The sequence below is a fragment of the Neoarius graeffei genome, chromosome 15 (genome assembly GCF_027579695.1).
Source record: "Neoarius graeffei isolate fNeoGra1 chromosome 15, fNeoGra1.pri, whole genome shotgun sequence".
Taxonomy (NCBI): domain Eukaryota; kingdom Metazoa; phylum Chordata; class Actinopteri; order Siluriformes; family Ariidae; genus Neoarius; species Neoarius graeffei.
The window spans coordinates 37,990,274-38,007,029 of record NC_083583.1 but is presented as its reverse complement, the minus strand read 5'-3'; the positions used below and the strand labels follow the sequence as shown (position 1 = coordinate 38,007,029).

Sequence of the window (16,756 nt, the reverse complement as noted above, 5' to 3'; positions counted from 1 at the left end):
AGAAAGGCCCCCATTAGCCACTGGACTCAAACCCAGAACCTTCTTGCTGTGAGGCGAGAGTGCTAACTACTACACCACCATGCCACCCTACTGAAAACTGTTTAAAACCTTAATTTTATTATATATTAAATGAAAAACAAATTAAAATCGGTAACACTTGCTTTCAGACAGCCAGCGTGTTGGTGTATTTCAAAAAGCTGTGCCTTGTCAAAATGGCGAACCTTTTTTTTTTGTGGTTGTTCCCATATCGTATAAAGAACATTACATGGTTGCATGAAGATGTGAAGTTTATCTTCTTGTGTTGAAAAAAAAAAAATGTGTGTGTGTGTGTGTGTGTGTTATTTACCAGCTGGGAGGTCCGTATGGTGAAATACCGTGACCGAGGTCTTGAAAGTACTGAGCGAGGCCCTCTGGGCCGAGGTCAGTATTCAAGGTCGAGGTCACAGTATTTCACCATACAGACCGACCTTAAGCTGGTAAATAATATAGTTATTTTTTCTTTACCAAATTCTAACAGAAAACGAGAGCGCCCGAAAGGGAAAACCGAGGCGAGCCGCCATTTTGAATCCTCATTCACGGCTGTAATGCAAATTGCTTCCTCCTCGGTATACAAGTGCACTTCCATAGCAGGAAAAAAAATACATTTTGCCACCGATGTAGTCCCCTATTTATACAAAATTGAGTCATTCAGGATTCAGCCATGTTTTTGCTTGGCGTTCGCAAGTTAGAGGTTTTTAGCTTTATCCTGAAATGTTTCTTTTATTTCTTCTTCCTCAGGGTAGTAAAACTTACTTTCGCTGTGAACACTGTCGTTATCACTATCCATGATGTAAAATTAATGCTATTCTCCTGATAAATGCGAAAATAAATGTTGACAAAAATTGCTACTGTTTGTTGTTGTGAACGAGCGAGTCGCCAGAGGTCCGTACCGTAGGATATGGACCCACTCGCCAGCCAATCAGAGCGCAGGATTTGGACCACGAAAAAAATAATTTCACTTCTTCGCTTTGTTAACTCGTGATACATTCACTACTCGAAGATAAACATCATATCTTATGCAACTGTGTAATATCTGAGATATCTGTGGTGATTCTATGCTGGTCTAGTCTTTCTACTGAGATAGAAGTGGGGCTGAAAATGTGATGAGATACAGTCACTATATTATACCTACAGTATACTATAATTTTGTGCGCACAAGATTTAAAAAAAATCACCTTTTTGGGATTTTCGGGGCTCCATATGTACCTAATAGTCACCATTGGATTTTTTTTTTACCTTAATGTATAAGAAATAAGCCAAGCCCAAATAATATCCAATCAGAGGCAAGTATACAAAGCAGAAGCTTCTTGTCCAATAAAAATAAAGAGCTTCATGAATAATTAATCTTATACCAATGTTGTGCTACTTCATGCGCGTTGGTACTGACAGAAAAAAAAGACCAAACAAACTACGTTTTCAACTTGAAGGTTGATAATAATGGCGACGGCGATATACCTCGAACACTACCTTGACAGTGAGTATACGCGGTTCGGTTCGTTTCGTTTCGTTAAGTTGGTGTCAGAATCTGTGTTTTTCTTTTTTTAGAGAGAGGGAAAAAACATCTGGTGCTCATGAGGGCTTTTGGTGGCTTGGTATCGCAGTCGGCGCAAGCGAGCTAAAGCTAAGCTAACTGTAAGGCTGGCCTGGTGATATTGAAATATCTGTTGAGGTGGTAAATGTTTCTAAATATATTATTATTTTCGCATAATCAGTTACACACGAGCTGACAAACTGTTAGCTAACGTAATTGTATAGCGTCTTAGCTTTGCAGCTAGCGAGTTAGCTAATGTGAAAGTTTTGTAGTGTTTGCTAGCTAGCTAGCTATCTGGCTGGAATATAAACATAGCTAAGCTGCCGCTCAAGTAATGCAAATTATTTCATTTTATTATTTTAATCAAAGAAGAGTTTGTATCATTACAGCCAGCAACATTTTACAATTGGCCAACTTCCAACTATCTGGTTAAGTCAGCTGTAAACACAACAGCTGTGCTGCTGCGCCGATGAGTTCACGTTTATGCCTGATTTTACAGTACGGTTCTTGATTGGTGCGCCACACCATTGTTTCCCAGTCCTGTTTCTTATTTTAAACTTTATTTTAGTGAGCTCTGACTCACCAGCTCATCAACAAACCCCTCATTAGTTAAATTAATAAATATATATACATGTAGATATATAAACACTGAAAATGTGATATTCTGGTGTCTGTGAACACCAGAGCTAGGACTGAGAAACTCTCAAGTTACACACTGTATGCAGGATAGAAACAGTTTTCACTGTGCTATTATTGTCCAAAAAAAACCCCCCCAAACCCTCATAATGTGTTCCAGGTATTGAAAATTTGCCATGTGAACTACAGAGGAACTTCACCCTGATGCGGGAGCTGGACAATAGGACAGAGGGTAAGTAAGGGTTCATGTTCACTCAATCTTCATATATTACCATTCCGGATTAGATTTACATAGGGAGACACTATTGCCCCTTTTCCACCAAAGCAGTTCCAGGGCTGGTTCGGGGCCAGTGCTTAGTTTGGAACCGGGTTTTCTGTTTCCACTGACAAAGAACTGGCTCTGGGGCCAGAAAAACCGGTTCCAGGCTAGCACCAACTCTCTGCTGGGCCAGAGAAAAGAACCGCTTATATCAGCGGGGGGGCGGAGTTGTTAAGACAAACAACAATAACAAGACCGCGAAAGATCACCATTTTTAAGCGACGAGAAGCCGCAGCTGTACAAACGCAAAGTCGTCCATTATTATTATTATTGTTGTTGTTGTTGTTGCTGCTGCTTCTTCCGTGTTGTTTTTGCTTCGATATTCGCGCCAAGGTTTATGCAAACGTAGCGACATGATGTATACAACGACGTAACTGACGTATACAGCGACGTAATGACGTGGCTTCCCTTAGCACCGCGAGCGATGGAAAAGCAAACTGGTTCTCAGCTGGCTCGCAAGTTGAATGAGTTGTGAACCAGCACCAGCACTGGCCCCGAACCAGCCCTGGAACTGATTTGGTGGAAAAGAGGCATATGTAATTGATTAGCAATGAGATTTTAATCTGGTAGCTTTTTACTTTCTCAGTCTCTCAGTAAAATAACTTGTTGATCGATTATAGGTATGGTGCTGAATCAGCCAGTCAGATTCTTTCAAAATGTTTGTGTATGAACCAAATTTGTTGCTGTGTGGTTTTTGAATCCATGGTTCCCTACAACTTGGTAGAAAAGAAGGGAGAGATTGATAAACTCGCTGAAGAATACATCACGAATGTCCGTAACCTGGCGTCTGAGCAGAGGGTGGAGCATCTGCAGAAGATTCAGAGTGCCTACAGCAAATGTAAAGAATACAGTGATGACAAAGTGCAGCTTGCCATGCAGACATATGAAATGGTTCGTGAGTGTATAACCATTTTCCCCATTAAAAAAAAAAAAACTCAATGTACCTCCAAACTAAAAAAATGCACTGTATTTGATTTGATCAAATTTGTTAACATAGTAAGGTTTTTCCTTTTAAAATCTCAGCACGTGCTTAAAAAAAAACAACTCTTTCTGGATTCTCAATGCTTTCTAGGTTGACAAGCACATCCGAAGGCTGGATGCAGACCTGGCCCGCTTTGAGAACGAGCTAAAAGAGAAGCTGGATGTCAGTGGTTTTGAGAGTCCTGAGAGTAGAGCACTAAAAAGTAAGATTTTAGAACAGCAGTGAGAATGATTTTCTGGAAATGATGTGACCTCTCCACCCCAACTAGACCCAGCTTTCCTGTTTCGGGGATGTGAATAGGATTTTTCAAATCATCTGGAAAGTCTTGATGAAGTGGGAATGACTTAAGTCACTGCCTCAAATACAAATAACTCCATTTCGATCTGTGGTGAAATTGCTTTGGAGTTTAAAGGAAGTAGATCAGCCAAAACAGTGTTCTCTTAACACAAATCAGCCTCGGTGCCTGTGGCGTGAAAGTTTGCTTCATTAGTATATGATCAGTGTTTCTAAAGAGCAAGGGAAGCTTACAGCTTCCAGTTTAGCGTCACACAGACTGCTTGTCTAAATCACTCGCTGCTCAAAAAGACATTGTTTTTTCAGTAATATAATCTGTATATAGTGTTTTAAAAATGGCAAAACAAGTCAAAATTCACAAATGAGATTACAACTCCAGCAACAAATTTTTAAGGGAGCAAGTGATTCCAGTTTAATGTTCATTTGTCACTTTATGGAAAAGTGTTTCATCAGCAAATCTTGGGAATGCTGGACAGGGTTTGAGGCTACTAAAGAAGCAAGCTTTAGACATTTAGCACGTCTTGGCTGATCGACTACATTAGGGATAAGTGGAAAATTTTTATTTTTAGCTGAACTGTTGGCTGACACATTGGCTATCTGCACAGAGTTTACTGTTCATCCAGACGCAGCAGTTTTTTTTTTGTAAAGAATGATTTAATGAGAGAGGCTTTGTGATTTTCATTTGTCTGAGCCAGCCTCTATGTCATGCATTTCTTCAGCCACAAATGACAAGGTTACTGAAGGTTTGGAACTGAATAATGCTATGCAAGAAGAAAATACTCTCATTTTGTCTCAGTCTGAGGCAGTATTGTTGAAGCCTGGTTATTTTTACAGCCTTATTCATATGATTTAAGTACATAAACCAAATCCTAATATGAATCTTTTAATATCTAAATCAGGGGTGTCGCAATCATACTGTGTATTGGACGACATTACATTTATACAAACACATTAATCGGTTTAGTGACCAGTAACATAACTCCTTGTGTTCGTTTGTGATTTTTATCTGAATGTGAACGTAGAAAAAGATTGAACATACAGTACATCACCCACAAAACACAAATAGACCGGTGTCCTGCATAAGTATTCATCCCCTAGAACTTTTCCACATTTTGCAGTGTTACACCCTGGAAGTGAAATACGCTCACTGAGCACTTTATTAGGAACACTGCAAGCCTACCCATTTATTTATCAGATCAGCCAATCCTGTGGCAGAAGTGCAATACATAACATCATGCAGATATTCTTTCTATCTACTTCAGATAATATTCACATCAACCATCAGAATGAGGGGAAAAAAATGTGATCTTGGTGATTTTGACCATGGTGTGGCATGTTGGTTTGAGTATTTCTGTAACTGCTGATCTTCTGGGATTTTCATGCACAAGAATCTCTAGAGTTTACTCAGAACGGTGCAATTAAAAAAAAACATCATCCAGTCAGTTGACGGAAGCAACTTGTTGATGAGGACGGTCAACTGAGAATGGCGAGGCTGCCTTGAGCTGATAGAAAGGCTACAGTAACTCCGATAACCACTCTGTACAATTGTGTTGAGCAGAAAAGTATCTCGGAGTGCACAACACATTGAACCTTGAGGTGGATGGGCTACAACAGCAGAAGACTCCTGTCAGCCAAGAACAGAAAGCTGAGGCTGCAGTGGGTACAGGCTCACCAAAACTGGACAGTTGAAGACTGGAAAACGTAGGCTGGTCTGATGAATATAAATTTCTGCTGAGACAAATAGTAGGGTCAGAATTTGGCACAAATAGTATGAATCCATGGACCCAACCTGCATTGTGTCAGCAGTCCAGGCTGGTGGAGGTGGTGTGGGGAATGTTTTCTTGACACACTTTGGGCCTGTTAATAACAATCATTGCTTGAATGCCACAGACTATTTGAGTGTTGTTGCTATGTGTGTCCCTTCATGGCCACAATGCACCATCTTCTAATGGCTACTTCCAGCATGATAATGCACCATGACACAAAGCAAAAGTTGTCTCAAACTGGTTTCATGAACATGACGATGAGTTCAGTGGGCTTTCCAGTCACCAGATCTGAATCCAGTAGAATGGGAGATTGTTCATGCTGCTATTCACCTAAAAAAAATCTGCAGGAATTGTATGATGTAATCCTGTCAGCATGGACCAGAATCTCAAAGGAATGTTTCCAACATCTTGTGGAATCCATGCCACGTAGAATTGAAGTTGTTTTGAGAGTAAAGGGAGCCCCTAACCAGGATTAGTATAGTGTTACACTCAACGAACACTTGATTAGTATGTGTTACCAGTAGCACGTTTTGTTAGTAGCAGAGTTTATGGCCCTCTCCATTTTGCCCCCTCGTGGAATAAGAGATACTAGGTCTTTTTCTTACAAGGATTTTAAATTATTTTTTGCGGCATGGATTAGAACATTTATCAGCCCCACTGTGTTTGTCTCCCCTGACCTAAAGGGATATATATTTTTTTTTTTGGTAGAAGGAGGTGGCAGAGGGCTTAAGGATAAGCGAGGATCCAAAGGTAGAGGAAGAAAATGCTCAGATGATGACTCGCCGCGAAAGAAAAAAATGAAAAACAGGTTTGAGAATTTATTATTCATTATCTGTAGCACATAAAGTATGTTTTTCTGTTAGCATTAAAGGGGAACTGAAGGTTGATTTTTTTTTTTTAATAAATTCTAGTTCTCATTTTATAAAATGTAGGAATGCATTTCTGATCGCTATTTTGTCACTGCTATAGCAAGTTATGAGTGTTTGAAATATGCTATGTAATATTAGTCCATGTGTCAAAGCGATGGCCATAAACGAGATTCGCTGAGACCTGTGCAAGACATCATAGGACGGAAGTAAAACATACAGTGGAAATCAAATTGACCAACATCTGCCACCATTGTCAAAAGACACGTGCCCTCCTTCGAATGCTGACGTAATCAAGCCGGAAGTTTCCCTGTGTCCGAAATCGCTCCCTACTCACTATATAGGGCACTATATAGTGGGGACGCCATTTTGTAGTGCTGTCCGAAACCTTAGTGTGGATTATGTGGGAAATGTGCTCAGTATAATATGTATTTTTCACAAAGATACATGCATGTATTTATTATTTTGAAAACCCACCAGCCGCCTGATCTGGCATGTTTAATTGTGCGACAGTAATGACATAAATACCAGTGCGACGGACTAGTCCTTATCCTGTCGTCTTTCCAACTCTTCTCTACTCCACGTTGGTTCGAAGTCGTATGGAATAATCTCCATCACTGACGAAGCGGGCAAATCTTGAAATTAATCTAAATTGGAATGATATTGCGATCTGGCCAGTGTGTAAACAGTTTTCAAAATGGCAGCGCTGACACTTCACGTTTGAAGTCTCGCACAAGTCTTGTGTGGACCAAACGAACTACATTCAACATGGCTAAAAACCGAAAAGGCAGATAAGTGTAATATAATATACCAATACGAGTCATGATATAAGGTTAATAAAACCGAAAACGTAATTGAATAACACAATTAAGAAATAAAGCAAGTTTAAAAATGACTTCAGTTCCCCTTTAGTAATCCTTTTGTTATTTCACCAGTATAATTGCAGAATCTTATTATGGCTTTTCTTTTCTGTATTTTTCTAGTCCTGATTTCCAGGAGTCCCTGTTACCAGTGCACCCATCAGATGTCTTGGACATGCCAGTGGACCCCAATGAGCCCACATACTGTTTGTGCCATCAAGTGTCGTATGGAGAAATGATTGGGTGTGACAACCCTGATGTATGCCTCATTTATTATTATTTAATTCATTTTTTTGTTCTCCTGTTATCATTTATAAAAAGACTTGGCTCTACATAAGACCGCACCTAGCTTTCATGGCAAAAGTAATATTTTTCCACAGATTCAGGATATTATTCCCATGAACACACATACTATTTAAATCATTGTTGAATTTACGATCCTGACTGATCAGGTGTTGCTTGATTTTCTATAACGGCATCTCTGACAGCAGTTCCAGCTCTAATCTCAAATGATAGGTTTATACAGTGTTAAGGCACTCATTCTTGAAGTTATTGTTTCTTTAGTAACAACTCCCTCACAGAAAATCTACAACCCCAAGTCAGGAAAAGTTAGGACAGCAAATTAAAAAAAAAAAAGAAAACGGTGATTTCTAAATTTACTTTGACTTGTATTTCATTGCAGACAGTATGAACCCAAGATTTTTTTTTCCTGGTCAAATTCATTTCATTTGTTAACCTGCATCCATTCCTGTGTTTCAGGCCTGCAACACATTTCAAAAAAAGTTGTAATGGGGACAGTTTAGGGCGAGTAATGAGGTAAAACAATTAAGTAATGATGTGATTTGAAACGGGTGATATCAACAGGTGATTGTAATCATGATTTGGTACAAAATCAGTATCCAGGAAAGGCCTAGTCTTTGAGGAGCAAAGATGGGCTGAGAATCTCCAATTTATCAACATATGCATGAAAAAATAATTGAAATGTTTAAAAACAGTGTTTCTCGAATAAAGATAGGAAGGGATTTGGATATTTCATCCTTTTATGATGCATAATATGATTAAACAATTCAAGGAAACTGGAGGAATTTCAGTCATGGTCACGGATGTGAAATCTCCGCGTTTCCGCAGAAATCCGCGTTTTTCAAATTGCCTTTCCGCGTAAAAAAATCGTTTTCCGCGTTTTCTAAAATTAAAAAAAAAATAATAATAATATTCGGTAAAGTCTGGCGCGAAACTTTTCCGGATTTTACTAAGCGGAAGTGACGAAAGCTCCTTACAGCGATCTGATCATTATCGCTGTGTGGAGAGGAGTCGCTATTGTACATGCACTGCTACGAGTATGAATGAAAATGGCGGCGTTGTCTGTGAAGTCCGATGTCACGAAAATAGATTCTGGCATTGAAAATAAGTGGCGTTGGGACTGGTTAGAGCGCAGAGCTCCCGATGGAAGTGTTTTTAGTTTGGTTTTTGAAAAACTCAACAAGAAAGGAATCGCACATTGCAAATTGTGTTGCTGTGAACTGAACTATGGACGGCGTGGATTTGTGACTCTCAGTGGACACGTGAAAAGCGAAAAACACAGGAGTCGAGTTGAGATTCAGAAGACTAACTATGCATTGCCAGGTAGGCATCAATAATAATAATAAATAATAATAATAATAATGTTTTATCCTACGTATTAAAAACATTACCTTCACTGTTACTTTTTGAATTAAATTTTTAGTTCTCTGAAAATAATGTGATAATTCCAATCTAATTTATCACTAGCACATTTAATATTTACAGATACATTTGAACAATGATTAGGTTTAATCTGAAATTATATTGCAAGTATAAACTTCACAAAGTGTGGAATTTTATTTAGCCATTAATTTTTCAGGTGTTAGGTCTGATTGAAGAGAGTAAGTACATGTACTATGAACTGGTGGCAGGGTTTAAATTTTATTGCTAGTTATGTAAGGCCACATAAAATTATATTCTTGTTCCTCATAATCATTACAGCCCGAACCAAAAAAAATTGACCCACCATAAACATTTTTTTTTACACTGGTAATTTAGCGTCATGCCTCTGAAACCAGAGTCTGCTCCAACCATTCCAATTTTTCGTGTTTTATCCCCCACATAGCAGAAAAATAAAACAAAATAAAATAAAAATAAAATAAGCCCGTCCTACCCAGTTACTGTTAGAAAATTGTAAAGACTTAAATATGATGGATTTAACTGCACAAATGCAGGAACTTTAATGAAATTGTCTGAAAATATTCCAAATTTTTTTGGTGGAGCATACATCCAAACCTAACACCAGCTTGAAACTTGACTTTCTGCAGGTGTATTATGTTAGAAATTTTACATTTTATGTGCTTAAAATGTCACCATTTTTAGTCCTTTTTACAAAAATTTTCGTGGGGGAGACCCCCCAGACCCCCACCAATGGGAGGGCGCACCCTCCCATACCCTCCCCACGACAACGAAGTTGTCGTGACGACCCCTTCGGGATCGTCTGTTGAGGCTAAAAATTTTCCTCTTTTTTTAAAATTTGTCACTCACATCCCTGATGGTATGAGGTTGTCAGTGCCCTTGGCAAAGGTAACTGACACTTCTGTGATGGCAGCATTATTGCAGAAAAATACATCGACATTTTGGAGCAACATATGCTGCTTTTAAGATGACTTCTTTTCCAGGGATATTTCAAGAAGACGATGCAAAACCGCATTCTGTACACATTACAAAGGCATGGCTGTGGAACAAGAGGGTGTCTGTCCCCAAAAGAGAATATGTAGCGAATTATTAAATGAAAACTATGACAACGACCCTGTACCGTTGCACACCTTAAGGCGTGGGTTGTTTTACACTTTACCGTACTTCTGGAACTAGGGTTAACCCTAGATTTCTGAATACGCAGTATGATAAACTGTAAAGTATCCCAGACCTGCTTGAAGGAATAATGGGACAAAATAACACCGGAAACGTTTCATCACTTTGTGTCTTCAGTCCCTAAACATCTTTGAAGTGTTGTGAGAAGGAATGACATTACAAAATGGTAAATGTTTATGTTGAAATGTGTTGCAAGAATCAAAACTGAAATTGGTTTGTTTTGAAAAACAAAATCCATGAGTTAAAACATGAAATAATATGCTGCTGTGTTGTTTTGAGTGCAAGACGGATCAAAGATTATTTACAAATCATTGTTTTCAGTTTTAATTTCAATTTCAACATAACTTCAACTTTTTCTGATTTGGGGTTGTACATAATCTAAGGTAAAAATGTTATTTAACAACAGAAAACGTATACTTGTTATGGCAGCATTTTCCACAAGGAGACATTTATTCAACATTTATGGAAGTTTTCTGACCGTGACGGAAATGTCCTTCAGGACAGAGTTGTTTACAAAGTGCGGCTCCTCAGTAAGTTGACAAGCTGCGTTTTTAAAAAAAAATGTTAACCTTTCAAAAAAGGAGAAGAGGGACACTGGTGTGGAAGAGAACAGGAACTAATGTGTTTCACAAACTTTCCCCAACTATAAATGGATGAAATGCATAATGTGCTATTGATTAAGAAATTAAAAATTGTAATCATTGGCAAATTGTTGTAGTCTAATAGGAATAAACCATGTTGGGACATGCTGTTATAGAAAACTAACCATCTTTTAGGTGGGAACGGTAACTCTTTGGAACTGCTTTGCATTGGGCCACATCGCACCACCCTGTCTTTGATTAATTTCCTATATCAGAAGGTCCCAAGTGTTTTATTACTTAGTAGTAGGATACAATCAGTATTTATTTCTCAAGCACAATTTACTCAACTTTCTTAAATACTTTATTTTTTAACAGTGTCCAATTGAGTGGTTTCACTTTGCATGTGTGGATCTCTCAACAAAGCCCAAAGGAAAATGGTACGTATCTGTTGAAATGCCAAAGTTTTGAATACATCAGATTCAACATTTAAAAATGGTTAAAGTATAAGAGATGACTTGCAACCATGTGATCAAAATGTGCTACGTCATAAGTGTCCGCCATGGTGGTGGATATACAAAGCAACTAAGATGGCAGCCGCTGAAAGCGTGTCTGTAAGCGATGCTGAATTTTCTCAGTATTGCCACAATTTGAGTGATTATGGATGTGTGGTTTTGACCCATGTTATTTTAAAAAGTCAGACTTTTCTGAAGATAAGACGCTTCTAACGACCATCGAGTACGAATACAGGTCATTTTGTCCAATGCCTTTTTGTCCAACAGTTAAGACATTTAGTCCAAAGCCATTTTCATACCCACTATCAATTATTTTATATTTCAGGTATTTGTTTGTTAGAAAAAAGGAATTCTCGATGGAATTTGACCGAAACAAAACACATTTTTGTAAAGCAAATGAGTGCCATGGTATGTGCGCTTCAACACTAAAGAGCGTACTTGGGGGTAACCATGTCGGCCCGTGCCACTTGCTGAACCTGGGATGAGTTAACTCCCTTGTCATTACAGGCTGCTCGCTTGCATGTCTCTGTTTCTGGCTGGATCATATTAAATTTTTAGGCTTCAAGCAGTGCTCTCGCGGAGGCTTCATTCGCGAATCCCAGGCCAAGGCACGGGCCTACCGACCCGAGACCATGCTCTTTCCAAGGGGGAGGCTTAGAGGGAGGTGCCTGTAAAATTTGGATTCACTGTGAGCTCCGTTGGCCGAGTTATTAATTTTTAAAGCCGGCTGGATCATATTAAATCTTTAGGTACTGAGCAGCGCTCTCACGGGGCTTTTGTTCATGAATACCTGAAATATAAAATAATTGATAGTGCATATGAAAAAGGCTTTGGACAAAATGTCTTAACTATTGGACAAGGTGTCCTGATCCCCCTCGTCTCCTCTCCGTACTAAGCCTCAGAGTTTCCTCACCCTCTTTCCGAATCACGGATGGGATTCTAAAAAAAAATCGGCACGTGCCACAGTCAGGAGTACTGTTTATGACCACAACCATATACAACACACAGATATGGCAGAGCTAAAAGCTGGGTTTCTATTTTGCTTTGATGTCACTTGCAAGTCAAGGATACTAATGTATGATTTTTCATTCTCTAGGTTTTGTCCACGGTGCACCCAGGATCGGAAGAAAAAATAAGATTTCTAACTATGACTTTTATACGTAACTGTATGCATATGTATATGTATTTTGTCTGTGGTAAAATAGGATATTATGTACAGTATATATATCACTTTCTATATGACTATGGTAAAGGAAAAGAGGGTCACAATGAAACAAAACCTTTATTTTTTAATGTACTTGAAATGTCTTTTGTTAATTCAAAAAAGTTGAATATTGTAATGCAAGTAATCTGGTATCTATTTTATTTTCTATGGAAAGTGGAAGCTTACATGTGTATATGTACACAGGTCTACTGAATTAGCAGCATAGGATTTCTTGCTATATGAAATTAAAGCACCAAATTCATTGCTCTTGCAACTTCATTTAGCCTATTTCTGTGCTGAAATGGTTAATGCCTCACAATTTTCACAGCAAGTGATGAGGATTTATGTTCAAAATATAGATGCCATGTGCTGTCCTGCTGGATGTTGTATCTTTAGAGGAAAAGAAAATTTACTTGCTCTCAAATTATGATGTGACTACTTCTGTAAAATCCATCCAGATGAACAACAGCTCATCTGCATTGTGTGTGTATGCGCGTGCGTGCTATCAGCTACTGCTTTGGCAGAATCAGACATTTCCTCCACCAGCTTTGATGCACTTTAAAAAAACAACAAACAAACCCAGAATTCATTTTCTTGAGCACTACAACCAAGGCCTGTGTTGTCAGAAGTATCTCAGAGGACGGGTCAGGTTTCAGATCAGCTGCCCTGCTATGTCGTTTTGTTCATTAAGAATAGTCTAAAAATGCGTGTCTCCTATAGTGGGTGAACTCACTCCTCAAGGAAATAAGAGGATCAAAAAAGAATCCATAAAGTGTTTTTTTAACTGAAATGCAAGTCATCTTTGCTGGGTAGGGGCGGCACGGTGGTGTGGTGGTTAGCGCTGTCGCCTCACAGCAAGAAGGGCCGGGTTTGAGCCCCGTGGCCGGCGAGGGCCTTTCTGTGCAGAGTTTGCATGTTCTCCCCGTAGGTTTCCTCCAGGTGCTCCGGTTTCCCCCACAGTCCAAAGACATGCAGGTTAGGTTAACTGGTGACTCTAAATTGACCGTAGGTGTGAATGGTTGTCTATGTGTCAGCCCTGTGATGACCTGGCGACTTGTCCAGGGTGTACCCCGCCTTTCGCCCGTAGTCAGCTGGGATAGGCTCCAGCTTGCCTGCGACCCTGTAGAACAGGATAAAGCGGCTAGAGATAATGAGATGAGATCTTTGCTGGGTTATTTGTGATGTTTGTATGCTCATCATAAATTAAGATCCTGAAATCAATACTCCTATGAGATACTTTATAAATGTGTTTAAAGTAACCCTAAACAGAGGTGTTTGATTACATCCCTGCAGTCCACATGCTGGTCAAAGTGTGAAAATTGTCTGCAGCATGATTTTTTTTTTTTAAACTGAACTAAAAATCTAATTGGGAAAATAAGTTTCTGGGTTAGGGCTATTACACCTGTGTTGTGTTTTGTAGGGTTTGAGGCACTTCTTTGCATCTTCATAAAATCTGGATTTATTAAATGTATGTGCTGCTGTTCCTGTGCTTTTGACTGGCTTTTTTTTGTAGAAATACCCCATCTGTTAATGTTATTCACTAGGAAAAATAAAATATGGCCTTTAAAAAAGTTTTTAAAATAGCTGGCACAAAAGAATCAACGTGTGATTTAGTGGCTTGGCACTGATGTACACACTGCTGTTGTACTAACTGAAGTGTCTCATTTTACTGCAAGATATGGATTTTATTTTATTTTTTTCCATGACCCTGCCTACAGCTATACACTGACAAAACACAAGTTCACTAGCTGTCGTTCGAAATCTTAAGTATGACAAATCATCTAGTTTTATTCTACTGTGATATCTATTCAGATATTTAACATAGCTATATGGAATAGATATTAAGATGTTGGTTTAAATGTAAAAAAATATTTACATTATTTATACATGACAACAGCCTATGCACCTACTGGCATGTTTTGGGAGGAAACCCACACAGATATAGGGAGAACATCGAGAAACTTCACACAGAGTAACCTGAGATCAGGATGGAACCGGGGTCCCTGGAGCCGTGAGGCAGCAACTACCTGGTCTTCAAACCTCTTCATCTGACTGGTCCCAACTGCAGGTTTCCCGTACGCTGTTTTCAGGAAACTTCACCTCGAGGTCGTACACAAAGTCTGGGTCGTCTTTGCGGCGCCGGTTGAGCTCGAACAGCACGTCCATTTGCGCTTTGCGGCGGTTCAGCTCTTCATCACTGAGCTTGTTGAGATCTTCCTCAAGTGCATGAGAGCGATGCTGTTCTCTTAGACTTTCCTCCACACTGAGACCTCGCAGGTGATCCCGGAACACCGTGTATAACCTCACCAGCTGCTCCAGTGACACCGAGTCCAGGTAACGTCCATGACGGGGATGATGCTTCAGTGTCTCTGCAGCCCTGCTGCAGTCTGGAAGAGTGAGCCAAAAGAAAGACATTTTCATTTTTAATCTAGATGAATCACTTCATGTATGCAAATACAAGAAAGATAATCAATCAGTTTGTTACCTGAGTATTGTGAAAAGCTCCTCACTGGCATTACTCTTTTACGCAACTTGTTTGTATGTTCATTTTCATAGATGAGGATGACTGAAGGGGGGTCAAACTTAATCCCACATCGTTTGGCTATTATAGGCATGATGTAGGCTATGTCTAGCACTTGATACTAGTTTTCTTGTCACCTGGAGGATGAGAGTTGTTGTTCTTTTCAGCAGCTGGCATCATTGCAGTCTCTTGGTCAAATGTAATTAATTATTAAGGCCCCCAAATCTCCCTGAGATGCTTTCACATAAAGAAAGTTAGCTCTGAACTTTTACCTAGAAGGAAAGAAATCTCAATTTAAATCAGTGTTAGCTCGTTCGTGAACAGAATATCACTCCAAGTCTGATGTACATACATGTCAACCTTTGGTCAATCAAACCTGTATAACCAACCTCCAAAATCCGTATAAGATGCAAATTAAAATAATTTACCTAAAATTTGAATGATAATTAACAATGATATATCCCAGTTACTTTTTATTCAATATTAATAACAATAAACCTTCAGAATGAATACAAAGCAATGTTTGACAAAAACACAGTGTCACTCTAATGTTCTGAATTGTATTCCATGACGGCTTTTTTTTGCAGTCTGCAACAATACCTCACTAGGCTGCATGTCACAGCAAGTGTCTGTGTTGATCTTGCCGGAGTGCCCATTCAGAATCTTTTCAGTCGTTATTGAAAGTCGCTCAGGTGGAAATACGCATTTCAAACAAAATGTTACTTCCCGGTTGGCGGGATTCTCGCAATGCGGTGTGCGCATGATCAAAAGTGGAACGAAGTCTCGCTACCACAAGATAATGCGCGATTTCATAAGACTCTTTACTGGCTGTGTGTGCTTTCTGTGGTGTACAGTACGTTTGTAAATGTTATGAGCTCTTTTATCATCGTGGGAATTGATTATAGCTCTAAATAAATATTGAAGTTTTTTTTTTAAAGAATCCGTATAACTTTATTTGTACGCCCGTATACTGCGTTTATTGAATCAAATCCATATAAAATACGGACATTCCGTATAGGTTGACATGTATGGATGTATACAGAGAATAGCTGCCCATTTCCTGTCTCTTTTCTTTTATCCCCATAAACATCCCTGAGTTTATATGAACTGCATGTAACTGTGTACAAAAACACTAACTGGTCTTGGAAGAAAAGTTTGGGCTTCTTGAGCTCGTTAGATTGAGTGTAATATGTAAAACACAGCATAATAATAATAATAAATTGATTCGCTGTAGACTGAGTTTAAAAAAAAAAAAACAACAGTTTAGAAATTAGTCTCCTAAATATCCAATTTCGATTTTATGCTAAGTTCCAACTCATGTTACTCTGGTCAGACTTTTTTTTTTTTTTTTGCAATAAATTGTGTTTAACTTTGCGTCATGGTGTTATAAATCTCCATGTGCAATAAATTAGCCTGTATTAATAAATAAAGCAGAAAACGTTTACAGGAAGCTCCCGAGCTGTTGCCATAGCAATAGAGTAACCACTAGCATTAGCTAAAATAACCCTCGATACTGCACCTGAAAGCTAACTAGCTTAAACAAAATTATTAAAATTTCGCTGGATTATTTGTTCTCTTACATACCTGTAGGTGTTATGAAGAGTAATTTAACTGCAATTTCGTAGAAAACAACAAAACACTTCTTCTTCTTGGTTGTAACGATAACTATTGAATTAGCGCCATCTATCGGTCACCCATGACAGAATACGGAAATAAGCCGCCGATGAAGGTCAAACCCCAAATCACGTCTTATTTTATATGTAGTGCACTA

At 38.9% G+C, this 16,756-nt stretch overlaps 2 protein-coding genes across 2 annotated transcripts; one reads left to right on the top strand and one right to left on the bottom strand.

Moving 5' to 3' along the window:
• The first annotated feature begins 1,384 nt into the window (after nucleotides 1-1,384).
• ing5a (inhibitor of growth family, member 5a) lies at nucleotides 1,385-13,947 on the top strand. The gene is made up of 8 exons (XM_060941270.1): nucleotides 1,385-1,513; nucleotides 2,367-2,438; nucleotides 3,250-3,416; nucleotides 3,598-3,709; nucleotides 6,276-6,375; nucleotides 7,417-7,552; nucleotides 11,124-11,185; nucleotides 12,357-13,947. Exons 1-8 carry the CDS (start codon nucleotides 1,477-1,479, stop codon nucleotides 12,394-12,396), a joined length of 726 nt encoding a protein of 241 aa, XP_060797253.1. The 5' UTR covers nucleotides 1,385-1,476; the 3' UTR covers nucleotides 12,397-13,947.
• Nucleotides 10,438-16,651, bottom strand: cep19 (centrosomal protein 19). The gene is made up of 3 exons (XM_060941271.1): nucleotides 16,570-16,651; nucleotides 14,950-15,257; nucleotides 10,438-14,851 (listed from the first exon to the last, which is right to left on the bottom strand). The coding sequence occupies exons 2-3, from the start codon at nucleotides 15,077-15,079 to the stop codon at nucleotides 14,499-14,501; spliced, it is 483 nt and encodes a 160-aa protein (XP_060797254.1). The 5' UTR covers nucleotides 15,080-15,257; nucleotides 16,570-16,651; the 3' UTR covers nucleotides 10,438-14,498.
• Between the last annotated feature and the right edge of the window lie 105 nt (nucleotides 16,652-16,756).

What these genes read in the sequence shown, in the direction of transcription:
- ing5a (XM_060941270.1), top strand. Translation starts at nt 1,477, where the DNA reads ATGGCGACGGCGATATACCTCGAACACTACCTTGACA. An exon ending in CCTCGAACACTACCTTGACA is followed by an intron (nt 1,514 to 2,366) that starts GTGAGTATACGC and finishes AATGTGTTCCAG; the next exon opens with GTATTGAAAATTTGCCATGT. An exon ending in TTGGGTGTGACAACCCTGAT is followed by an intron (nt 7,553 to 11,123) that starts GTATGCCTCATT and finishes ATTTTTTAACAG; the next exon opens with TGTCCAATTGAGTGGTTTCA.
- cep19 (XM_060941271.1), bottom strand. Translation starts at nt 15,079, where the DNA reads ATGCCTATAATAGCCAAACGATGTGGGATTAAGTTTGACCCCCCTTCA. An exon ending in GAGCTTTTCACAATACTCAG is followed by an intron (nt 14,852 to 14,949) that starts GTAACAAACTGA and finishes TCACTCTTCCAG; the next exon opens with ACTGCAGCAGGGCTGCAGAG.